This window comes from Euleptes europaea, chromosome 16, assembly GCF_029931775.1.
Source record: "Euleptes europaea isolate rEulEur1 chromosome 16, rEulEur1.hap1, whole genome shotgun sequence".
Lineage (NCBI taxonomy): Eukaryota > Metazoa > Chordata > Lepidosauria > Squamata > Sphaerodactylidae > Euleptes > Euleptes europaea.
This window is the reverse complement of record NC_079327.1, coordinates 37,130,607-37,149,637: the sequence shown is the minus strand read 5'-3', so window position 1 is coordinate 37,149,637 and position 19,031 is coordinate 37,130,607. Positions and strand designations below refer to the sequence as shown.

At 43.8% G+C, this 19,031-nt stretch overlaps 1 protein-coding gene across 1 annotated transcript; it reads left to right on the top strand.

Annotated features, from left to right (window-relative positions):
• The first annotated feature begins 669 nt into the window (after nucleotides 1–669).
• Nucleotides 670–18,210, top strand: CRLF2 (cytokine receptor like factor 2). Its single transcript, XM_056862176.1, has 8 exons — nucleotides 670–745; nucleotides 2,596–2,722; nucleotides 4,890–5,053; nucleotides 8,136–8,272; nucleotides 11,029–11,188; nucleotides 12,530–12,638; nucleotides 16,068–16,152; nucleotides 18,061–18,210. The coding sequence occupies exons 1-8, from the start codon at nucleotides 670–672 to the stop codon at nucleotides 18,208–18,210; spliced, it is 1,008 nt and encodes a 335-aa protein (XP_056718154.1).
• The last annotated feature ends 821 nt before the right edge of the window (nucleotides 18,211–19,031 follow it).

Sequence of the window (19,031 nt, the reverse complement as noted above, 5' to 3'; positions counted from 1 at the left end):
TATCCTCACAACCCCCTTGAGAGGTAAATTAGGCTGAGAGAGAGCAATTGGCCCAAGGTTGCTCAGTGAGCATCACAGCAAGTGGAGATTTGAACCTGCATTTCCCCAGCCCAACTGCATCACTTTAATTACTGTCCCATGCTGTCTTTCACCACATTGACATGAGTAGGGAACTGCAGGGGTAGTGGAAAGCAGTGTACAAAATGATAGAATAGCAAGTGGTGGAATTCAAAGCAATATTTCTGGTCCCATATACCTTTTTAAGAAATGTGAGAATATATCACTACTACAGTTGGGATTGGTCCAGGCTAACCCACTCCTGTCGGATCTCGGAAGCTAAGCAAGGTCTGCCCTGGTTAGTATTTAGATGGGAGATCACCAAAGAAGTCCAGGATTGCTATTCAGAGGAAGGCAATGCCAAACCACCTCTGTTAGTCTCTTACCTTGAAAACCCCATAAAGGGTTGCCATAAGTCAGCTACAACTTGACAACACTTTGCACACACGCACACAAAACTGGAAAATTCTGCATGCTACAGGGTTGTTTCCTATAGTCATTTCCTCTAGATTTTTTTGATACAAAGTAAAGATATGCAGTAGTTATAATTGTAGAGAAGTAATGCTGTGGTTTACATAGATGAACATTTGATCACAGATGATACTAGCAGGTATGGCATTGGACATTCAAGCCTATACTGTAACCCTTCTCTGGAGCAACCTGTTGGTTTCTCGATCATCGGCACAATGTAAGTTGAAATCTGGGTTTTTAGCACAAATGCTGAGATGAAGAACTCTGAAAACATTTTATGGATTGCTTGCATAAAGTATAATTAGGTAAATTGATCTCCAGTGTAATGAATTTCAGGCCATTTCTCCAAGTATATTCTTAAACTCTGTCTTAAAAAAAAGTATGTCATAAACTAAATAGAGTTTTTCCACTATTAGATATCATTGGTTATTTTAATAAATTTGAGTATAAGGGAAAAGAATAAGGTATAAACCACTCAAATAATATGGTATATATTACAACGTTCTGGAGAGATCTCACTAGAACAAAGCTTGAAATTTTGACTACAACATAACAGATTTGTAATATGAAACTGAGTTTTTACTCAAATAGCATTGCAGTCCTAGGAGAGTCAAAACTCCTTGGTTTGAATGGGTTTAGAGTGGAGTAATTCTGCACAGGATTGCAATTCAAGTCAAATTTAAACATATCTTTGGGGGGGGGGAGTTCCATTAAAAAAAAGCCCTAATCAACATTGATAATCATCCCTATAAGACACACATAAAATCGCAGGGATTTGTATCCTTGATTTTCTTTAGAAACGTTGAAATGTAATTTAATGTTATGTATATCTAGCTGCTGAACAACTCATCAATTAATAGATTTTTCAAGGAAGGTATTTTAAGAGAAAGAAAGAATGATCTACTTGGCTACATACTACACACATTAGACATTTCCTATGCTATTCACTCTGCAATATGTAGTGTTGCCAACTTTCAGATGGGGCCTGGGAATCTCCTGGAATTACAACTGCTTTCCAAACTACAGATATCAGTTCCCCAGAGAAAATGGCTGCTTTGGAGGTTGGACTGTATGGAATTATACTGAGGGCCCTCCTCAGGCTCTACCTCTGAATATCCAGGAATTTCACAACACAGAATTGACAACCCTAGAAATATGAGATAACTCTTAAAAGTCCAGATACTGCAACCTCTTAATTTTAACAGCTCCTTCACATGCTCATGCTGTAGCTTGATTTTTCATCATTCAGTTGGTGATGACTGGTAGCTGAATGTATGGATCATAAAACACTGAAGTTAAAGGTCTAATTGTAGTATTTGATTTATTTCAGATTTTTTTACTCCGAACACTCAGGTTGCCACTTCAAGCTGACTAGGGTTGCCAACTTCCAGGTGGCGCCTGGGGATCTCGCACTATTACAACCGATCTCCAGGTGATCAAGATCAGCTCCCCTGGAGAAAATGGCTGCTTTGGAGAGTGGACTCTATGGCATTATACCCTGTTGAGGTCCCTCCCCTCCCCAAACCCCACCCTCCCCAAGCTCCAGCCCCAAAATCTTCTTGTTTTCCCAACCCATAGCTGGCAACCCTAATGCTGGCTGATTGTATGAACCAGTCCTCTAATGGAAAAGCCATTGAAGTTGAAGGAAGCCTTCAAACTTTTCTTTGTGGAGTGGTAGGGTAGGGGCAGGAGCCACTCCAATGAAATCCTTAGGTGTATACATGTTGTTTTCTGTATGGTCACTTTTGGGGGAAGTTCCAGTTTATTTTCTAACTGCCACTCATTCTATTGCACTCATCATGCCCTAAATTTCCTTCAGGTTTGGAAGTAGTTTGTTAGATGTTATGGTCACCATGGTTGGAAAGGTTTGATAAATCCATGGATCACCATGAGCAGCCTATGGATCTAATCCTAGGTCCTTTATTTTTTTCCTACTGTGAACTGAATTTTTTGAATTCTGAAAACACTGAAGTGATGAAATAATGTATAGATTTATGAGATGTAAATTAACAGACAGAAAATATTAAACATAATATTAAAATAAAAGCCTTTTTTCATTAAAATCAGGGTTGAATGATGCCAGTGGACATCCTACAATAAAATATTCAATAATAAATTTAAATGGTGAGCAGATGATGGTCTCATGGAATGCTACCCAAAATTTTCCTGACAGGAATGTGACCATGTTTTATCGGTAAGTGCTGACAATTATACACTTGGAGATTCTGACGAAAAAGGAAACAATATTCCAAATAAACCTTTCCACTCTCCTCTCTGGTAACCGTTTCATGAATCAAAATAAGCTTTTCTTTACTTTCTGAACAGTAACTCATCCACTAGTGAGAACATGAGAGCACATATTGTGAAGGAAGGACAGGTGGGGGTGAAGACTTCTCAAGTCACCCCGTAGATGAGACATCCCATTGAGCAATGAGTCAATGGCAAAAAACTGGGAAAGGATAACCATGTGAGTGGGAGAGAGTAAATTGAAAAGATGCTTCACACTGACCATCTATTCCAGTTAAAAAATATAACAATGATTTTTTAAAAAATAAAAGGATTTTCACATTGATATCTCATTTGAATCGATGTGCAGATTATATATTCTCAAAATAAGCAAATCAAAACATTTCCATGTATATTGATGGTATACCTCTGTGTATCAGTTTCTGAAAGCAAATATCGTGGAATGGCTTTGACCTTCATTACCTACTAAGGAATTTCCAGAGGCATTTGACTGGCCACCAATGGAAACAGAATACTGCACATTGCTCTAATCCATCAAGGCTGTACTTATCTTCCTACATCATATTCCTATCTCATTTAGAATATGCATCATTTAGGTATATGTATCATTATTATTTTTTGCCACCAAGTCACAGCTGACTTTCGGTGACCCCATAGGGTTTTCATGGCAAGAGATGTTCATAGGTGGTTTGCCATTGCCTGTCTCCACATCATGCCACTGGTATTCCCTGGAAGTCTCCCATCCAAATACTAGCCAGGGTCAAGCATGAGAGCATGTGACTAGCCCAAGTTCACCCAGCAAGTTTACATGGCAGAGTGGGGATTCGAACCTGGGTTTTCCAGTTCACAGTCTGATACCTTAACCACTACACCATACTGGCTCTCTATATGCATCATTAGGACATTGATTTTAATAGAAAGATGCAGCTCTGCTTAGGATATCACAGTAAGACATATATAAGCTCATTCTGTACCCCTGGATTACTTCAGTAAATTAAGCTAGCTGCTACACTCGGCTACACATCACTCTGAATCTGATCACTAACTAACCTGCCCTTGAACGTGACTCACTAACATGCTACTCTTGACTTTTTCTGTCTACTTTCCCTCCTGACATAAATGCCTACCAAACATATGTTGCGAGTACTAACATACACAATACTATCCAATAATATGTCAATACATCAAACATCAGAAGGCTATATGAACAACAGCAACATCTGGGAATCCAGTAAATCAAAGTATTCACTCAAGGTCCAATATTGTTTAAGATGAGAACCATTCAAATTTCTATGTAACTGTTGCCACTACTAGCACTTGGTAAGCACAAACGTCGTTCTGTTTTTCTTCCATTTTACAGGTTTCCCAGGCAATGGGTGAGAAGGGGAGAGAGGCAGCTCTCCCAGGCAATGGCACCAAGCCTTAGGGGGAACACTAGAACCACCGGTAGGGTTGCCAGGTCCCTCTTCGCCACTGGCAGGAGGTTTTTGGGGTGGAGCCTGAGGAGGGCAGGGATAGGCTCAGAAAACTGAAGAGTATGCATGGCTTTTACTACCATGCCATAAGAGGAAGACAGCTTGGGATGCAGTACAGATACAGCTCTGTATGAAGTAAGGTAACCGATGCTGGATCTTATAAAACGTTCTCTCAAATCAGGTGATATTAAGCCAACTCCAGATCTAGCACGAGTGTTTCCTTAGATTTCTTTAATCCTGGCTATTTCTGTATATTCCTGAATATCCAAAAGCAACAATAATGTAATACCTTTATTGGGACCAATGAAGACATAATGAAGTAAACCATCTCAAGGGTATTATTATCCTACCATTGCTTCCTAAAATTCTTCAATAGAGAACTTTTTCGATGCTCAAATATTTGGGCAATAAGCATTCAAACATATTTTCCTGCTAAATTACAGTGGTGGTGATACAGGCAGACAACAGCATATCATTTTAAAAGTATTATGGTAAAACTAGGTCTGACTTCTCTTTTTGCAGTGATAAAGTCATACTGGGACAAGATCACGCCTTTGAGAACACTGCCAAACATCCTAATTTTAACAGTAGGGATTCCCCCCCCCTTCGCATTATTCAGTGTCACTATTTAAATTCTAGGTTTGATGAACATGAGTACAAGCAATGCCCTCAATATATACTTGATCAAGGATATAATACTGGATGTCGCTTCAGGACTGAAGGGGAAGATTTTCATATTTTCATCAATGATACAGCTGGTACAGAACAGCATTACTCTGATGAACAAGGCGTCCATGCATTCTGTAAGTGATTACGTATCGGTGATAAAAGCTTCTATGACCATCCATCTCATATTCTCTTCGCTTTTCCAATGTCTGACTGTCAGTACCTGACTGAAATTATCAAAAACAATGAACATGGAAACAAATTTGGTCTCCACGATTCTCGTCAACATTTAGCTTTTGATTCTTCTTTTAATTATTTGTAGCAGCCTGATTAGCCCAGTTCGGCCTGAGCTTGTCAGGGCTTGGGAGCTAAGCAAGGTTATCCATGGTCAGTACTTGGATGTGAGACCACGAAGGAAGACTGCAGCTGTTTCGTGGAGGAAGGCAATGGCAAACCACCTCTGCTCATCTGATACCTGGAACACCTCATGGAGGGGTTGCCATGAGTTGATTGGGAATTGACAGCATTATCTTCTTAATTATTTGTATTCAGATTATAAATGTGATTAATGCAGTTTGAGAATAGACTAGAAAAGTACAGTATTAATGCCTTTTATCAATAGAGTTGGATAGCAGAAAAACTTAATAATTCCTATAATGTTAATTTGCAAATTAATGCAATGGGACAAATTCTCTGGAACCACTCTGCAATAGAATATGGCTCTGTCTTTTGCAACAGGCTGGAATTCTCATCTTGACAGTTTTAAGCAAATTCAGGAAAACAGGTTCTATCCATGGTCTGTCTGTTAAAATTAGGGCTGTTGAAAAGAAATTCAGGAAAATTTGGGTTCGGGTTTATTGGCCTTTTGGGGATGGGGGACCCGAATGTCAAATTCCCTATACTGCTAAAGGTAGGAATTTGGCTTTAAAAGTGGGATTCCTGAAAAATTTGGCCATTTAAACCTATTAAACCCATTTCACGGTTTTCACGACTCCTGGGGGGCATTTTTACAGGTAGAGGTCCCAAATTTTCAGGGTTGCTAGAAGGGACTCTCCTTGCAAGAACCCCCAAGTTTGGTAAATATTGGGTCAGAGGGTCGGGAGTTATGGGGTCTGGAAGGGGTCACCCCCATCCTCCTCCATTTAAATGTATTGGCAAAGGGGCTGTGTTCATACTCTTTAATGTGATTTTTGCAATGTATCTCAATGGAGAAGCCGGGCTTTAAATGGTGGGAAAGTTCGCCTGCACCTCCATAGAGATACAATTATACATTTTCCACCGTTTAAAGCCCGGCTTCTCAGAAATTTACCCGAACCAGAAATTTACTGGAATGGCATTTCCCCAGTATTTTTTCGGTTTGGTTTTTACCAAATCAACAGCCCTAGTTAAAATGCTTAAAAGATTCCATAAACAACTTTAGGATTAATAGATACAACAAATCCAGCTCTTCTTTGGTTAGTCCCAGAGGTTCTTTCTAGACATTTCTTATCATGGGGATAGGCTCAGAAAACTGAAGAGTATGCATGGCTTTTACTACCATGCCATAAGAGGAAGACAGCTTGGGATGCAATACAGATCCAGCTCTGTATGAAGTAAGGTAACTGATGCTGGATCTTACAAAACTTTCTTAGATCCACTGATATTAAGCCAGCTCCACATCTAGCATGAATGTTTCCTTAGATTTCTTTAATTAGTATATTCCAAATCCTTTCCCTATTTTTAAACAAACCTTTTGCTAAAACTTTCCTAATTAAGCCTTTAAGCAGGCCTGTATACATATCTGATTAAAGCTCGACATGCCCACAGGGAGTGTGGAAACGAGCATGATGCTGTCCCTACCTCCTATGCATGTTGGCTTAAATGTGGCAGCAGCATCTATACACTAACAAGATGTATGTACATAGTCTCCATTCCAGTGACCAGAAATGTTGCTTGTCAAAGCCCTATAAAAGACTCACTTTTCATTTAAAGACCAGACATGCTTAACTCAGATTTCTCTTGAAAAAGATCTTGATCTCATAATTTTTAATGGCTGTGACATTTCCAGTCATTAGTGGGGAATCCCAGTCATTCATGAAGCCTTTCCCACTCATTGCAGTGGAGAAAGCAAAACCACATGCACAGACCTTTGCAGTCACAAATCAGCTCCCTCTAATGAAATGAAAGAGACAATCCTTTAGAGCAGGGGTGGGGAACCTTTTTTCTGCCAAGGGCCATTTGGATATTTATAACATCATTCGCGGGCAATACAAAATTATCAACTTAAAAATTAGCCGACCAAGCCCCAAGCAGGCAGCTGCCCCAGATGACCCCCCCCCGGTGCGGGCAAGCAGGCAGGCATCCAACCAGTGGTGCACTCACCCACCTGGTGGCACAGGATGGTCTGTTGCATCAGCTGGGCATAGCCGTCCAGCCACACTCCAGAGTTGCTCCTGCTTCGCATGGTTGGGGCTGGATTCTACAACCAGCTCCTGCTACCTCCGCCTGCAGGGATGAAATGAGGACACACTGGCAAAGAACTCCCCCCCGCGCGCATTCTGGCCCTGCCTCCTTTAACCCCTCCACTGTTGCCACTTCCGCCCCCAGCCCTCTTGTAGTACAGAGGGAATACGTTTCTCCACGTCCCAGGTGGGAAAGAATTAACACAGTTTCTTGTGCTGTCCTAGCAGCTCCATAGCTAACGACTCTTCTGCAAGGGGGAAAGAAGGTTCCTTTTCTCGGCAAAACAAACTCACATCTGCCTTGAATAGAGGCTATTCCAGTCTTAGATCCTTCTGAGCTAGAGATCTGCCAGGACCCACAAAAGGCCAGACCAAATGGTTTTGTGGGCCTTAAACGGCCCCCAGGCCTGATGTTCCCCACCCCTGCTTTAGAGAGAGAGTTTCATGTGCTCTCTGCAGCATGCACAAGGCTGACTCTGTCACTGAACTGGGTTGCTTCAAATGGCAGAGCCCACTACAACATAAATGTTCTGTCTCCTGCTGCTACAGGGTAGCTTGGTCCTTTAAACTATGGCTGTTCAGGGACTTAGAACAATGTTATACTGATCTGTAGAAGGGAAATAAAACTTCACGAATAGCTAAATTACCACATGTATTTCTATAAGAAGCCTTTGAGGAAAAGCAATAAGAATGAGCTTTCTTGTAACCCTATCTTTCATATCTTCTAATTGCTTATCTGCACAAAGTGCATCATTTGTATTGATTTTATCTTCTCTAGTTAAGCCCAACTCTCCTGAAAATGTCACCTTCAAATGGGCAGATGGCAACGTAATTGTACAATGCAACCCACCCCAGCATCTACGATGTCTTAAGATGGAATTTCAGTACAAAAACACATTGGACCAAAAATGGAAGGTGGGTAGATTTTCTCTCCTATAGGGGAAAAAAAATCTTTCATTGTCCAGAAGTAAAGGGGCTATTGCTAGGGAATTTCCATCTGGAATCACATTAACAAGCACTTCATGACCCTCACGGGGGAATGGCTGTTCTTATGATGACAACAGCCTGCCCTTCCAATCAGGGGAGTTTCAATAGGTCGTTTCAACAGGGTACCTTATTGTGAAAGAGTATGTCAATGTGGTTCTGGCCAAGTAGACACTCTTCAACCTACCTTGTTTAGCTGCGGCTTGCTCAATGAGGCTAGAGACAGATGGATAAAGCCATTTATCTGGGAATCTGTCTGTAAACTGGATAATCTGAGGGTTCTTTTAGCAGGGGTAGATTTTTATACTATATTGGCAGTTGCCAATCCCCCCCAGGTCAATCAAGATTAAAAATACTAATTTTCTTATGGGCTATTTTTTCCCCCTTTTTCTTTATTTTGATCTCAGTGGGACATTGGTTAGGGCCGAATTGGCCATATGAACAGTATCATTAAAGTAAAGTACAACAGCCTGCAACAAAGGTCTTCTTAATTGCCATCATTCCATTACAAAATGTTCTCCAGCTGTGGCATGGGATGTTCAACTGCCAGCTCTGCCTGATGCAAGTTATGTCAACTGAGCTGCTCTGTAATGAACTGGCAGATTATTTTGAAGGGGGACAGAGTCGCTTGTCTCAGCTTGGCCTCTGATAATATTTTGTTAGCAGGATCTGCGCCTGAGTGTTACAGCCCTCACCTTTGGACTGTTGTTTGATGATCAGGTTCAGTCTGAGAATCTGCATCAGAGACACAGGGCATGGGCAAAGCACAAAGATGTGCAGGGTTTGCTGTGGTCCGGCATCTTGTATATATTTTTTCTCTTATGCACTAGCCCCTTATTGTTCACAGTTAGCAAGCCAGCATAGTTTAGCTTTGGGCTGTAGTTTGCAGGTATGCTAAAAATACCCACAAAGGGGCTGATGCATGAATCAATCATGTGATATTTTCTTATTGCGAGTCAGTAAATTGACCAGACCAGCCCAGAGAGCCAGTGTGGTGTAGTGGTTAAGAGTGGTGGTTAGGAGCGGCAGATTCTAATCTGGAGAACCAGGTTTGATTCCCCACTCCTCCACATGAGCGGCAGATGCTAATCTGGTGAACTGAGTTGGTTTCCGTACTCCTACACATGAAGCCAGCTGGGTGACCTTGGGCTAGTCCCACTCTCTCAGCCCCACCTACCTTACAGGGTGTCTGTTGGGAAGGGAAGGTGATTGTAAGCTGGTTTGATTCTTCCTCAAGTGGTAAGAGAGAGTCGGCATATAAAAGCCAACTCCTCCTCCTCCTCCTCCTCCTCCTCTTCTCTTCTTCTTCTGTCTGCTCTGATGGGCAACAGCCCTCAAGGCTCAAGGCCTTAAATATCTTTCTGAACAGCTGCAATCTGAGTCCTTGGTATTGAAGCTTCAGCCATCTATCACCCTGGATGTAACCTTTTCTTTTTCCAGGAAGGATGGTTGTTGAATGAATGATGCCTCAGTTTTAGGGTTGTGCAAAAAAAAAAAAAATCCAGTAAATTTTGGGTTCGGTAAATTTATTGGGCCCGATTGTTTTCGGTAAACACGTAATAAGCCAAATACCCATACTGGTAAACATCGGCATTTGGCTTATTACCAGGTTTACTGAAAACAATCGGGCCCATTATAGTCTATGGGGATTTTTTTTCAAAGTTGCTGTGGGGGCATTTTTGGAGGTAGAGTCCCCAAATTTGCAGCATGGCTGCAAGGGACTCTCCTTAGATGGTCACCTAAGTTTGATTAACTTTGGGACAGGGGGTACAATTTTATGGTCCTGCAAAAGGGTCACCTTCATCCTCCAGGCATTTGAGAGCCGAGCTGTCCATCAGTTTTAGGTTCAGACGTTCAGCAATGCCAAGGACAGGCGGAAAGAGCCGATTGCCAGGCTAGTGCCTCAAAGTCTGGGGGCTGCCTTTGTATCTGGGGTGCATAGCATGATGTCCATGAAAAATGAGCTTCCAAACGGAGTGGAAAGGGCTGAAATGCAAGATAAATAAGGCACAGAAAACATTTATTTTGGTGGCAAGTGACATCCTGTGAACAGTCCTTTATTGTGGTCATCAAAAATCTGATTTTAAGAGATGGTGATAGTGCAGGTAAACAAAGCCTCTATTCAGGGCAACCTTCAGTTTGAGAGCAGGTTTTCGGGTGTGTGTGTGTGTGTGATGAGATCGGAGCCAGATGAAGTCTCGATCACGGGGGCTGTCTGGAGGAGAGTGCTCATTCATGTGGATGAAGAAATCTCCTTTGGAAGCCTGGTGGTCAGCAGCTGTTGAAGCTGGATCTTTTTAGTTGGAGGGTATATCCCTCCGGATGGGACTTGGTGAGCCCCGTCTTTTAAAAAACCCTTATGTTTGATCCAGATTAATCCGCTGAATGGTTGGTCAGACCAAATTGCCTCCAATTACACAATCCCCATCTCAGAAAGGGCCCAACCAGTCAAAAAAACAACAACAACAGAAAAATGGGAGAAAGCACAGAGCTGTGCCTCTGAGCAAAGGTGAATACCCGAATCCGAAAAAGCCAAATATCAGGTTTATCAACATGCATGACCCTACTCGGTTTATAAACCAAAGTATTTTGCTGTAATTTGTTGTTGCTGTAATTCTATTAGGATAAGCAGAAATGAGAATAATATAAATTGAGCAGAAGTATTAATGATTACACTTGTGATTCAGTCCAGGAAAGGCAAATGCTGCAAGATTGAAGAGCACGGGCTTGATCCAGCTGAGTGTTACTCATTTCGACTCAGGCTGGAACGGTCAGACAATTGTAACAAAGTTGCTTATTTTAGTGAATGGGGAGCTGAAACACTCTGGAAGGACGGCAGTTCCATAGGTAAAAGAAAAATGACAATGATTATGATGATTTAAGTCGTTTTGAAGAGATCTTCTGTCCGGGTAATTCTAAGATGTGCACCTCCTTACTTATATTGCTTGGCATTCGTTTTGCGTTCACAGTGTGCCATGTTCGATCCAGATCTCTGAAATTACTTGCTTGGTCCCCGATTCAGTTCATGTATGGAATGTACTTATAATTTGGGAATTCTCCTCCAGCTATATGAAATTTTGAAGCAGTGAGGATCTCTTCTGCTGCTCTGGGAAGTCTCCCAGAGAAGGAGAAGCTTCAGTGGCTCAGTTTACCATTGCACAACCTTGTGTTCTTGGAAACCAAGTCGCATTTAGACCAGGTAACTGGTGCAGAAGAGGCCTAATAGTATCAGCCGTGCAGGGGTGGGGGACTCCACCAGAGGCTGCAGAGAGGCTTGCTTCTGACAGCTCTGTCCCATTAATAATGCTTTGGGCTAACCCCTTTTCAGGATGATGAATCTGAGCTGTTTCAAACTTAGAGAGCTGACCTTGCATGAGTTTGTTTCTCAGCCCAAGTGCACATTAAAAACCTGCTTTGCCTGTCTTCCTCTAAGGAGACCCTAGGACAGCCCATGGCTCAGCCCCTATGAAGGGAAAACACCCCAAACTCAGATAGCAGAACCTCTCTAACTGCTCCCCCCACATAATGTGTAAACAGAAATTAGGGGAAAGATTAACAGCTGGAGCACACTTTACTGTGCTATGGAGATGCTGCTGAAAACAGCTTTGCACAGTAAACTGATCTCCCTCCCTGCCATAAACACTGTGTAGGAAACAGCACATAGGTCCCACCAGCACCTTGAAGGACTCCGTGCCCTTCCTGTGGCCACCAGGATCATGGAATACCAGGGTAGGAGTCCACAATGGCCCCAACCCATGTGGTATTTCCAAATGCTATAGCAGTCAGGACAATTAGTCATGAAAGGGGAACCTATATCAGCGATATCTCTGCAGCAAATTTAACATGTATTCCAGTTCAGAAGCATTAATATTATTTCAGAAGGAGTTCACAATTGCTGCAATCCTGAAGAAGGTGGCTGAGGTCATGCTGGCATAAGTGCCCATTTAACCTGGGCAAAGGGGCACATATGCCGTCGTGGGTGGCATCCCCGTCAGCACCACACAGTGACATGGGGCTTGGGCATGTGAAATGAATGGTGGTTTAATTTTTTTTCCAGTACAGCTGATCAATGACTCTTCTAAAGAATCAGTTGGTAAAAATGTGTTGAAAAGAAATTTATGTTTCTGTTTTTCAAAATACTTGGAAATAGTTTCAACTTTTTGGTTCTTCTTTTGGTATTACTTCCAGATTCCTGTGCTATAGATCCAGAGTCAAACACTATAATCCTTTTGACTTCAGTATTGGCCGCAGTCTTGGCAGTATTTGCCCTCTTGATGTTTGTTTGCAGACTGCAAAGGCAAGTGCTGCTTTTGACAGCTTTCTTTATAACTAGTAAAATGTCTGTTAATGATGTGCTGCACATATGTTCAGAAATGCATTGCACCTTCCCATGGGGTTCCTGTGGGTGGAGCTTAGGCCACTGTCAGAGGTGATAGGCAGATTTCAGTCTCTCTGCAACACTATAGACCAGTGTGGTGTTTTACTTTTATTATCTATTTTCTGATGTTTGTAATGTTTATATCTACTTTTCTGCAGAATTTGTGCAAGGTGAGAAGGAGTGTGGGGAACTACTATTTATGAGAGAGAGAGGGAGAGAGAGAGAGAGAGTGTCAGACAATGACTGAGGAGATTTGGGTTAAAACTTTGCCAAATCCTTACTAGGTGATCTTGTCTCAGCCTGACACACCTCTCAAGATTGTGTGTGTGTGTGAAGTGCCGTCAAGTCACAGCCGACTTATGGCGACCCCTTTTGGGGTTTTCATGGCAAGAGACTAACAGAGGTGGTTTGCCAGTGCCTTCCTCTGCACAGCAACCCTGGTATTCCTTGGTGGTCTCCCATCCAAATACTAACCAGGGCTGACCCTGCTTAGCTTCTCAGATCTGGCGAGATCAGGCTAGCCTGGGCCATCCAGGTCAGGGTCTTCTCAAGATTACTGAGGCTTAAATAGAGCAAAGGAGGACCATATGGAGATGGGACAATTAGGAATGAAAATCCCTAGCAAGACTTTATAGTGAATCACCTTTGAAAGTGTCATGGACTGCCCCGGGGTGGCATGGGAGGAAAAGGAGGACAACCCATCCCCGAGCCCCACCTTGGCAGATACTTCCTGTGAGGCTGGGGTCTCAAGATCTTTCTAAAGAGACCTTGCACCAGCACCAATACTACTTCCTGAGCCAATAGGACCTTCAGGCCTGGAGGTCTCAGCATTGATAGGGTTGCCAGCTCTGGATTGGGAAATACCTGGAGATTTTTGGGGCGGAGCCTGAGGAGGGTGGGGTTTAAGGAGGGGAGGGACTTCAATGCCACAGAGTCCAATTGCCAAAGCTGCCATTTTCTCCAGGGGATCTGATCTCTATCAGCTGGGGAGCAATTGCAATAGCAGGAGATCTCCAGCTTGTACCTGGAGGTTGGCAACCCTAAGAACCATGTATGTTGTCCTGAGTTCCATGGTAAGATAAAGAAGGGTGAACTCTAGTTCACAGAGTAAAAATAACTGTTGATGTAGGCAAAAGCTGGAGGTGGGGAAAGTGGAATCAGGTAGTGTGGGCAGCTGGGGAAGGTTCAGAGGAAGTCTTGTGGCAAACAAGTCACAGGCAGAATATTTAAATCTTAGGTGATACCCAGAGGTAGGAAGTTTATATAAGCACTTTTAACCAATCAGGACTTGAAGTGGGTGATTGCAGAGGATTATTGAGTATGGGATAAAATGACCATATTTTTAGTTTGTGATCCAGGGATTAATGAGTGGGTGAAGAGTCCAGCTCACTTCACAAGTTGGTTGCCAGGGCTATCAATGCAACCCCAGACTGGCCCGTAGCCAGAAACGTTAAGCTGAGGGAGAACCCAGTACAACTGGCAGTGCTGGGCAGGACAGAGGGAAAAAGGGAGGGGCGGCATGCACCTGCACATGAGACTCTGGAGTGGCACTACCTGGACTGAACTCTCTGCTCTGAAAGTGGTGTGTGCAGCATCTGCCGACCCTCCTCCTTCCAAGCACGGCCAACACTCAGTATGACACAGGTGCAGGCTCCCAACTCAAGAGGGCACTTGCTAGCTCTGGAGAATTGCAAAGGGTACTGTACTGCCTTCACACCACCACTCAGCCCAGAATAGATGACAGTGATGTCAGACATTTCCAGGTACACAAAAGAGCACCTTACAACTAGGAACAGAGGCAGTGGGACATTCCTTGGGATGGCCAAAGGAATGGTTCAGGACCAGGCAGCCTCTGGCCATCCCATAACTATAGGCCTTATCCTGGCATTTCTACGAAGTCTTTCTTGCTTGTCCCCTTATCTCTAAGGAAAGATGAATGGAAATATGGACATGGGAATTTCAAAGTCCTCAGTGAGATTTGGTGCTGGCCACCCGATGGGAGGCAAGTCCCAGTAACCACAGATCTGACCACAGGGGTTCCCAGGTCACAGTCCAGGATCCAATAACACAATCAAAGGCAAAGTCAGAAGACAGGCCAAGGTCTAGGGTTAGTTTACATATCCCAAACGGCAGAGTCAAAAGCAGTCCAAGAAAGGCTACAAAACAGGTCAGGCAACTGGTGAGGCAGTCAACAAAACTACAGACAAGTTTGATCCCACACTGGCTGAAGCCTCTCTGCAACCTTATATAAGGAGTTTCACTAAAGGTACTTCTGGTTCCCACATCAGGCTCTTCCCTACAAGCTGAGTGAGCTTTTCTAGTCATGAGAGTACTGGGGCCCGATCCTGTGGGGACTTTTCAGTATCTTATAGCATTTCTTTAGCAGAGGGGAGGCTCTGGGCTGCTAGGACCTCACTCCTGCACCTGGTCTATGCTTCAGCTCTTGCCCTTCACCTCCTTTGCTCCTGGGGTGCTTCAGGAGACTGTGGCAGATCTGGTCACATGCCAGTCAATGCTAGGGTTGCTAGCCTCCAGATGGTGGCTGGAGATCTCCTGTTATTTCTCCCCTTTGGCCATTGGACTCCAAGGCATTGAAGTCCCTTCCCTCTCCAAACCCCACCCTCCTCAGCCCTGTGACGGAGACCATGGAGGCCAGGCTGGCACAGGAGCTATCGTAAGACCTGGAAGCTTCGTCAGACCAGAGTGTTGGGAGGTTGGGATTTTTGGAGCTGCACTGAGTTGAGAGCCAGCATGGTTAAGTGGTTTGGAGCGGTGGACTCTGATCTGGAGAACCGGGTTTGATTCCCCGCTCCTCCACATGAGCGGCAGAGGCTAATCTGGTGAACTGGATTTATTTCCCCACTCCTACACATTAAGCCAGCTGGGTGACCTTGGGCAAGTCACTCTCTCTCAGCCCCACCTACCTCACAGGGTGTCTGTTGTGGGGAGGGGAAGGGAAAGTGATTGTAAGCCGGTTTGAGTCTCCCTTAAGTGGTAGAGAAAGTCGGCATATAAAAACCAACTCTTCTTCTTCTATTTAAACTCCCTCAACTCCCAGGCTGGCTCTCTGAGAGTACAGAAAGAGAGCAGAAGTGACCCAGAGGGAGAAGGGGGATTGTGCATGTGACTCTGCTCCCTCAAGGGGAGAGCTTCAGAGATGGCCAGGCATTGGGGCCCCTCATACTCAACTGCTGTGCATGTTGTTAATTGCTAGAATAAAATCTGTATCAAAAATAACTGCAAATTGTCTATAAGGTAAAAGTGGAATATTTTTCATTTGAAATCTATTTTTGGAACTTAGGTTTCTTATTTTTCTTTTTTCCTCCTCATTTTAAATTTTTTTTATAGGATTAGAAGGAGCATAATGCCTGTTATACCAGACCCAAAACATATGTATTTGGACTTATTCAGTGATCATGAGGGGAACTTCCAGGTAAGGTATCAAAGGTTTTCTTGACTTTTCTTCCCAAATGTTTTGATATTCCCCAGCCCTCAAAACCCTGATATCTATCTATTTGTCTCTCTGTCTGTCTTTCTGTCTGTCGTAGGGCTGTTGATTCGGTTCGGCCCGAACAGAAAAACAGCCGAATTTCTCTCAATTTGGCGGTTTTTCGGTTCGGACGAACCGAACTCAAAAAGGGGGGGAACCGGGGAGCCGAATTGGCCAAGTTCGGGGTGTTCCTGAATAAATTCGGCCGATTCGGGCCCTTTCCCCCACCCCACGCGCCTTCAGGGAGCTTCCCTGGAGACGCGCGGGGTGCCCTTTAAACAGATCTCCGCCTCCCGGCTGGGGGGCAGGGGGCCCTTTAAAGAGATCGGTGCCTCCCAGCCAGGAGGCGCAGATCTGTTTAAAGGGCACCCCGCGCCTCTCCAGGGGAGCCCCCTGAAGGGGCGCGGGGTGCCCTTTAAACAGATCTGCGCCTCCCCCTGAAGGCGTGCGGGGGCCGAATTTCCCCTCGAACTCTGGATCCCCCCGAATTTCCAGGGATCCGAAGTGGGGGAGTTGGGACTTCGGCACGGCCCGAATAAAAACTGGCCGAATTTTGCCGAAGCCGAACTATACCGATTTTTTTTCAACAGCCCTAGTCTGTTGTGTGCAGTATTCAGATGACAGATTTCTTTATCATTGAATGTCAAACTAAACATGACTGTGTAGAGCTGTGATTGCATTGTTGGGTACGTTTATCCCATGTGTGCACAACAGGCCATCAAGTTGCAGCTGGCTTATGACAACCCAGTAGAGTTTTAAAGGCAAGAAACTAACAAATGTGATTTGCCATTGCCTTCCTCTGCATAATGACCCTGGTATTCCTTGGTGGTATCCCATCCAAGTACTAACCAGCACCTACCCTGCTTAGCTTCTGTGATCTGACAAGATCAGGCTAGCCTGGGCCATCCAGGTCAGGGCCCTTTATCCCATACTATGGCTAATAACAGCTCAGGAAGGGGGTGATTGCTATGAGGAAAGTGGCATGGTGGGTCCATTCTGCTGATGGTGAAACTTTCCCTTGGAATAAGTGGCTATCTATTGTTAGCAACATGAAGTCAATGGACATAATCTGGTAACAGCTCATTCCTGAGCCCTGCAGTGGCCGGAGACAGTGTGGCCGTGGCACTGCCACAGTGCCTCCAAGGAGGTTTTGTGCCTGTAACTAGCATAAAAAAGGGTTTTTTCCAGTGGAAAAACTGAAAATGGATTAAAATGCCCCATAAGAAACAGCGAGGTTGGGCCACCAAAAAGGTGGCACCGCAATGCTGCAACATGAGGGGGCATTCTTGGCCTGAAAGGGGTTAGAAAACTGCCCAATGGCAGCTCTGCCCCCCCCCCCCGGAATGCTCTGGGAATGCCTCCCAGGACGCTGGCAGAAGTGACACCATGCTGGTGTCCGTGCCAGTTTGCACGGTGCAAGTGGCCTGAATGCCGCCATAGGGGTCATGGAGCCTCCTAAGGTGATTTGGGCCCTAAGCTCAGGAATGCACTGTAAATCTAATTTGGCATGTCAGTTATGATATTAGTGATACTATGTTTAGTAATTGTTTTCTACTGTGTTTTAACCTTAAGTATATGTTGGATATTGTAAATTGATTATTTGGTGTTGTATTATGTATTATTGTTATGGTTAAGCTCAAAACCTTTGGTAAAAGGAGCTAGTAAATAAATGGAAAATGGATTGAATTTGGCATGTCCCATTGATTTTAAAGGGACTCAGTGACATCTTGTCCTCTTTTGAATTGCACCTCAAGTTAGAAATGATGTCTTTTTGCTCCCTCAAAATAGGAAGGATTACTGGTTTAAAAGGAGTTCAAACAATGTGATGATATCCACATTTCAATATTTCAGGACTGGATTTGCAAAACTGAAAATGTGTTGGTTCAAGCAAAGGTAGAAGATGAGGAAGAGGAGTGCGTCATTGAAGAGCGAGAAGTCGAGGACACCCGGGCCGAAAAAAGTGGAAGCCCGAAAGATTGTTCCATGAAACATTCAGGATAAATGTCTGTATGCGTGTTTAGAGGGGTAATGACCCATGTTCCTATCAATATGTCTGTTTCTAAGCACTTGTGTTATTGTCATTGGAGATCAGCTCGTAACCATAGAAGGTAAAGACATACTGCTGTAAGACTTCGTGACTGAGTGAAAATCTTCGCAAAAGCACTAAATGGTTACAAGACTAGAACAGTTGTAAAATTAATGCTGTTACATTTGGTTGAAGGATATAAAACAACACATTTCTATAATAATATCGTTTAGTTCACTGTTGGCATTTGTTAGATGATAGCAATTGTTGTTTGTACCCTGATCTTAGAATGTGTTGTTTGAGACACAAAGCCCAATCCATACATTCATTGTTAAAACAGTACAATGGGGAGGCGGTGCAAGGTAAGCCCTTCCCCTCCACCATGCGGATAACCTCCATGTGAACTGGTTCCTCCATATGAGTGCCGAATTTTGTGGAGGCTTGAACAATTTTTCACTTTCAAAAATGTGGGAAGAATCACATGAATCTATGGTTGCTAACTCCAGGTTTGGAAATTCCTGGAGATTTGAGGGTTAATCTTGAGGAAGGCAGGGTTTGGAGAGGGGAGGAACCTCAGCAGAGTATCATGCGAATGAATCCGCCCTCTAAAACAACCATTTTCTTCAGGGGAACTAATCTCTGACATCTGGAGATCAGTTATAATTCTGGGAGATCTCCAGGCCCTATCTGGAGGTTGAATCAGGGCTTTGTGCAATCAGTAGGATTTTGGGGCTGGAGCCTGAGGAGGGAAGGGTTTGGAGAGGGGAGGGACTTCAATGCCATACAGTCCAATTGC

Excerpts from the sequence above, each read along its gene's own strand:
- CRLF2 (XM_056862176.1), top strand. The coding sequence starts at position 670 with ATGGCATTGGACATTCAAGCCTATACTGTAACCCTTCTCTGGAGCAAC. Across the intron at positions 746-2,595 it reads TTCTCGATCATCGGCACAAT|GGTTGAATGATGCCAGTGGA; the intron begins GTAAGTTGAAAT and ends CATTAAAATCAG. Across the intron at positions 8,273-11,028 it reads CATTGGACCAAAAATGGAAG|TCCAGGAAAGGCAAATGCTG; the intron begins GTGGGTAGATTT and ends CTTGTGATTCAG.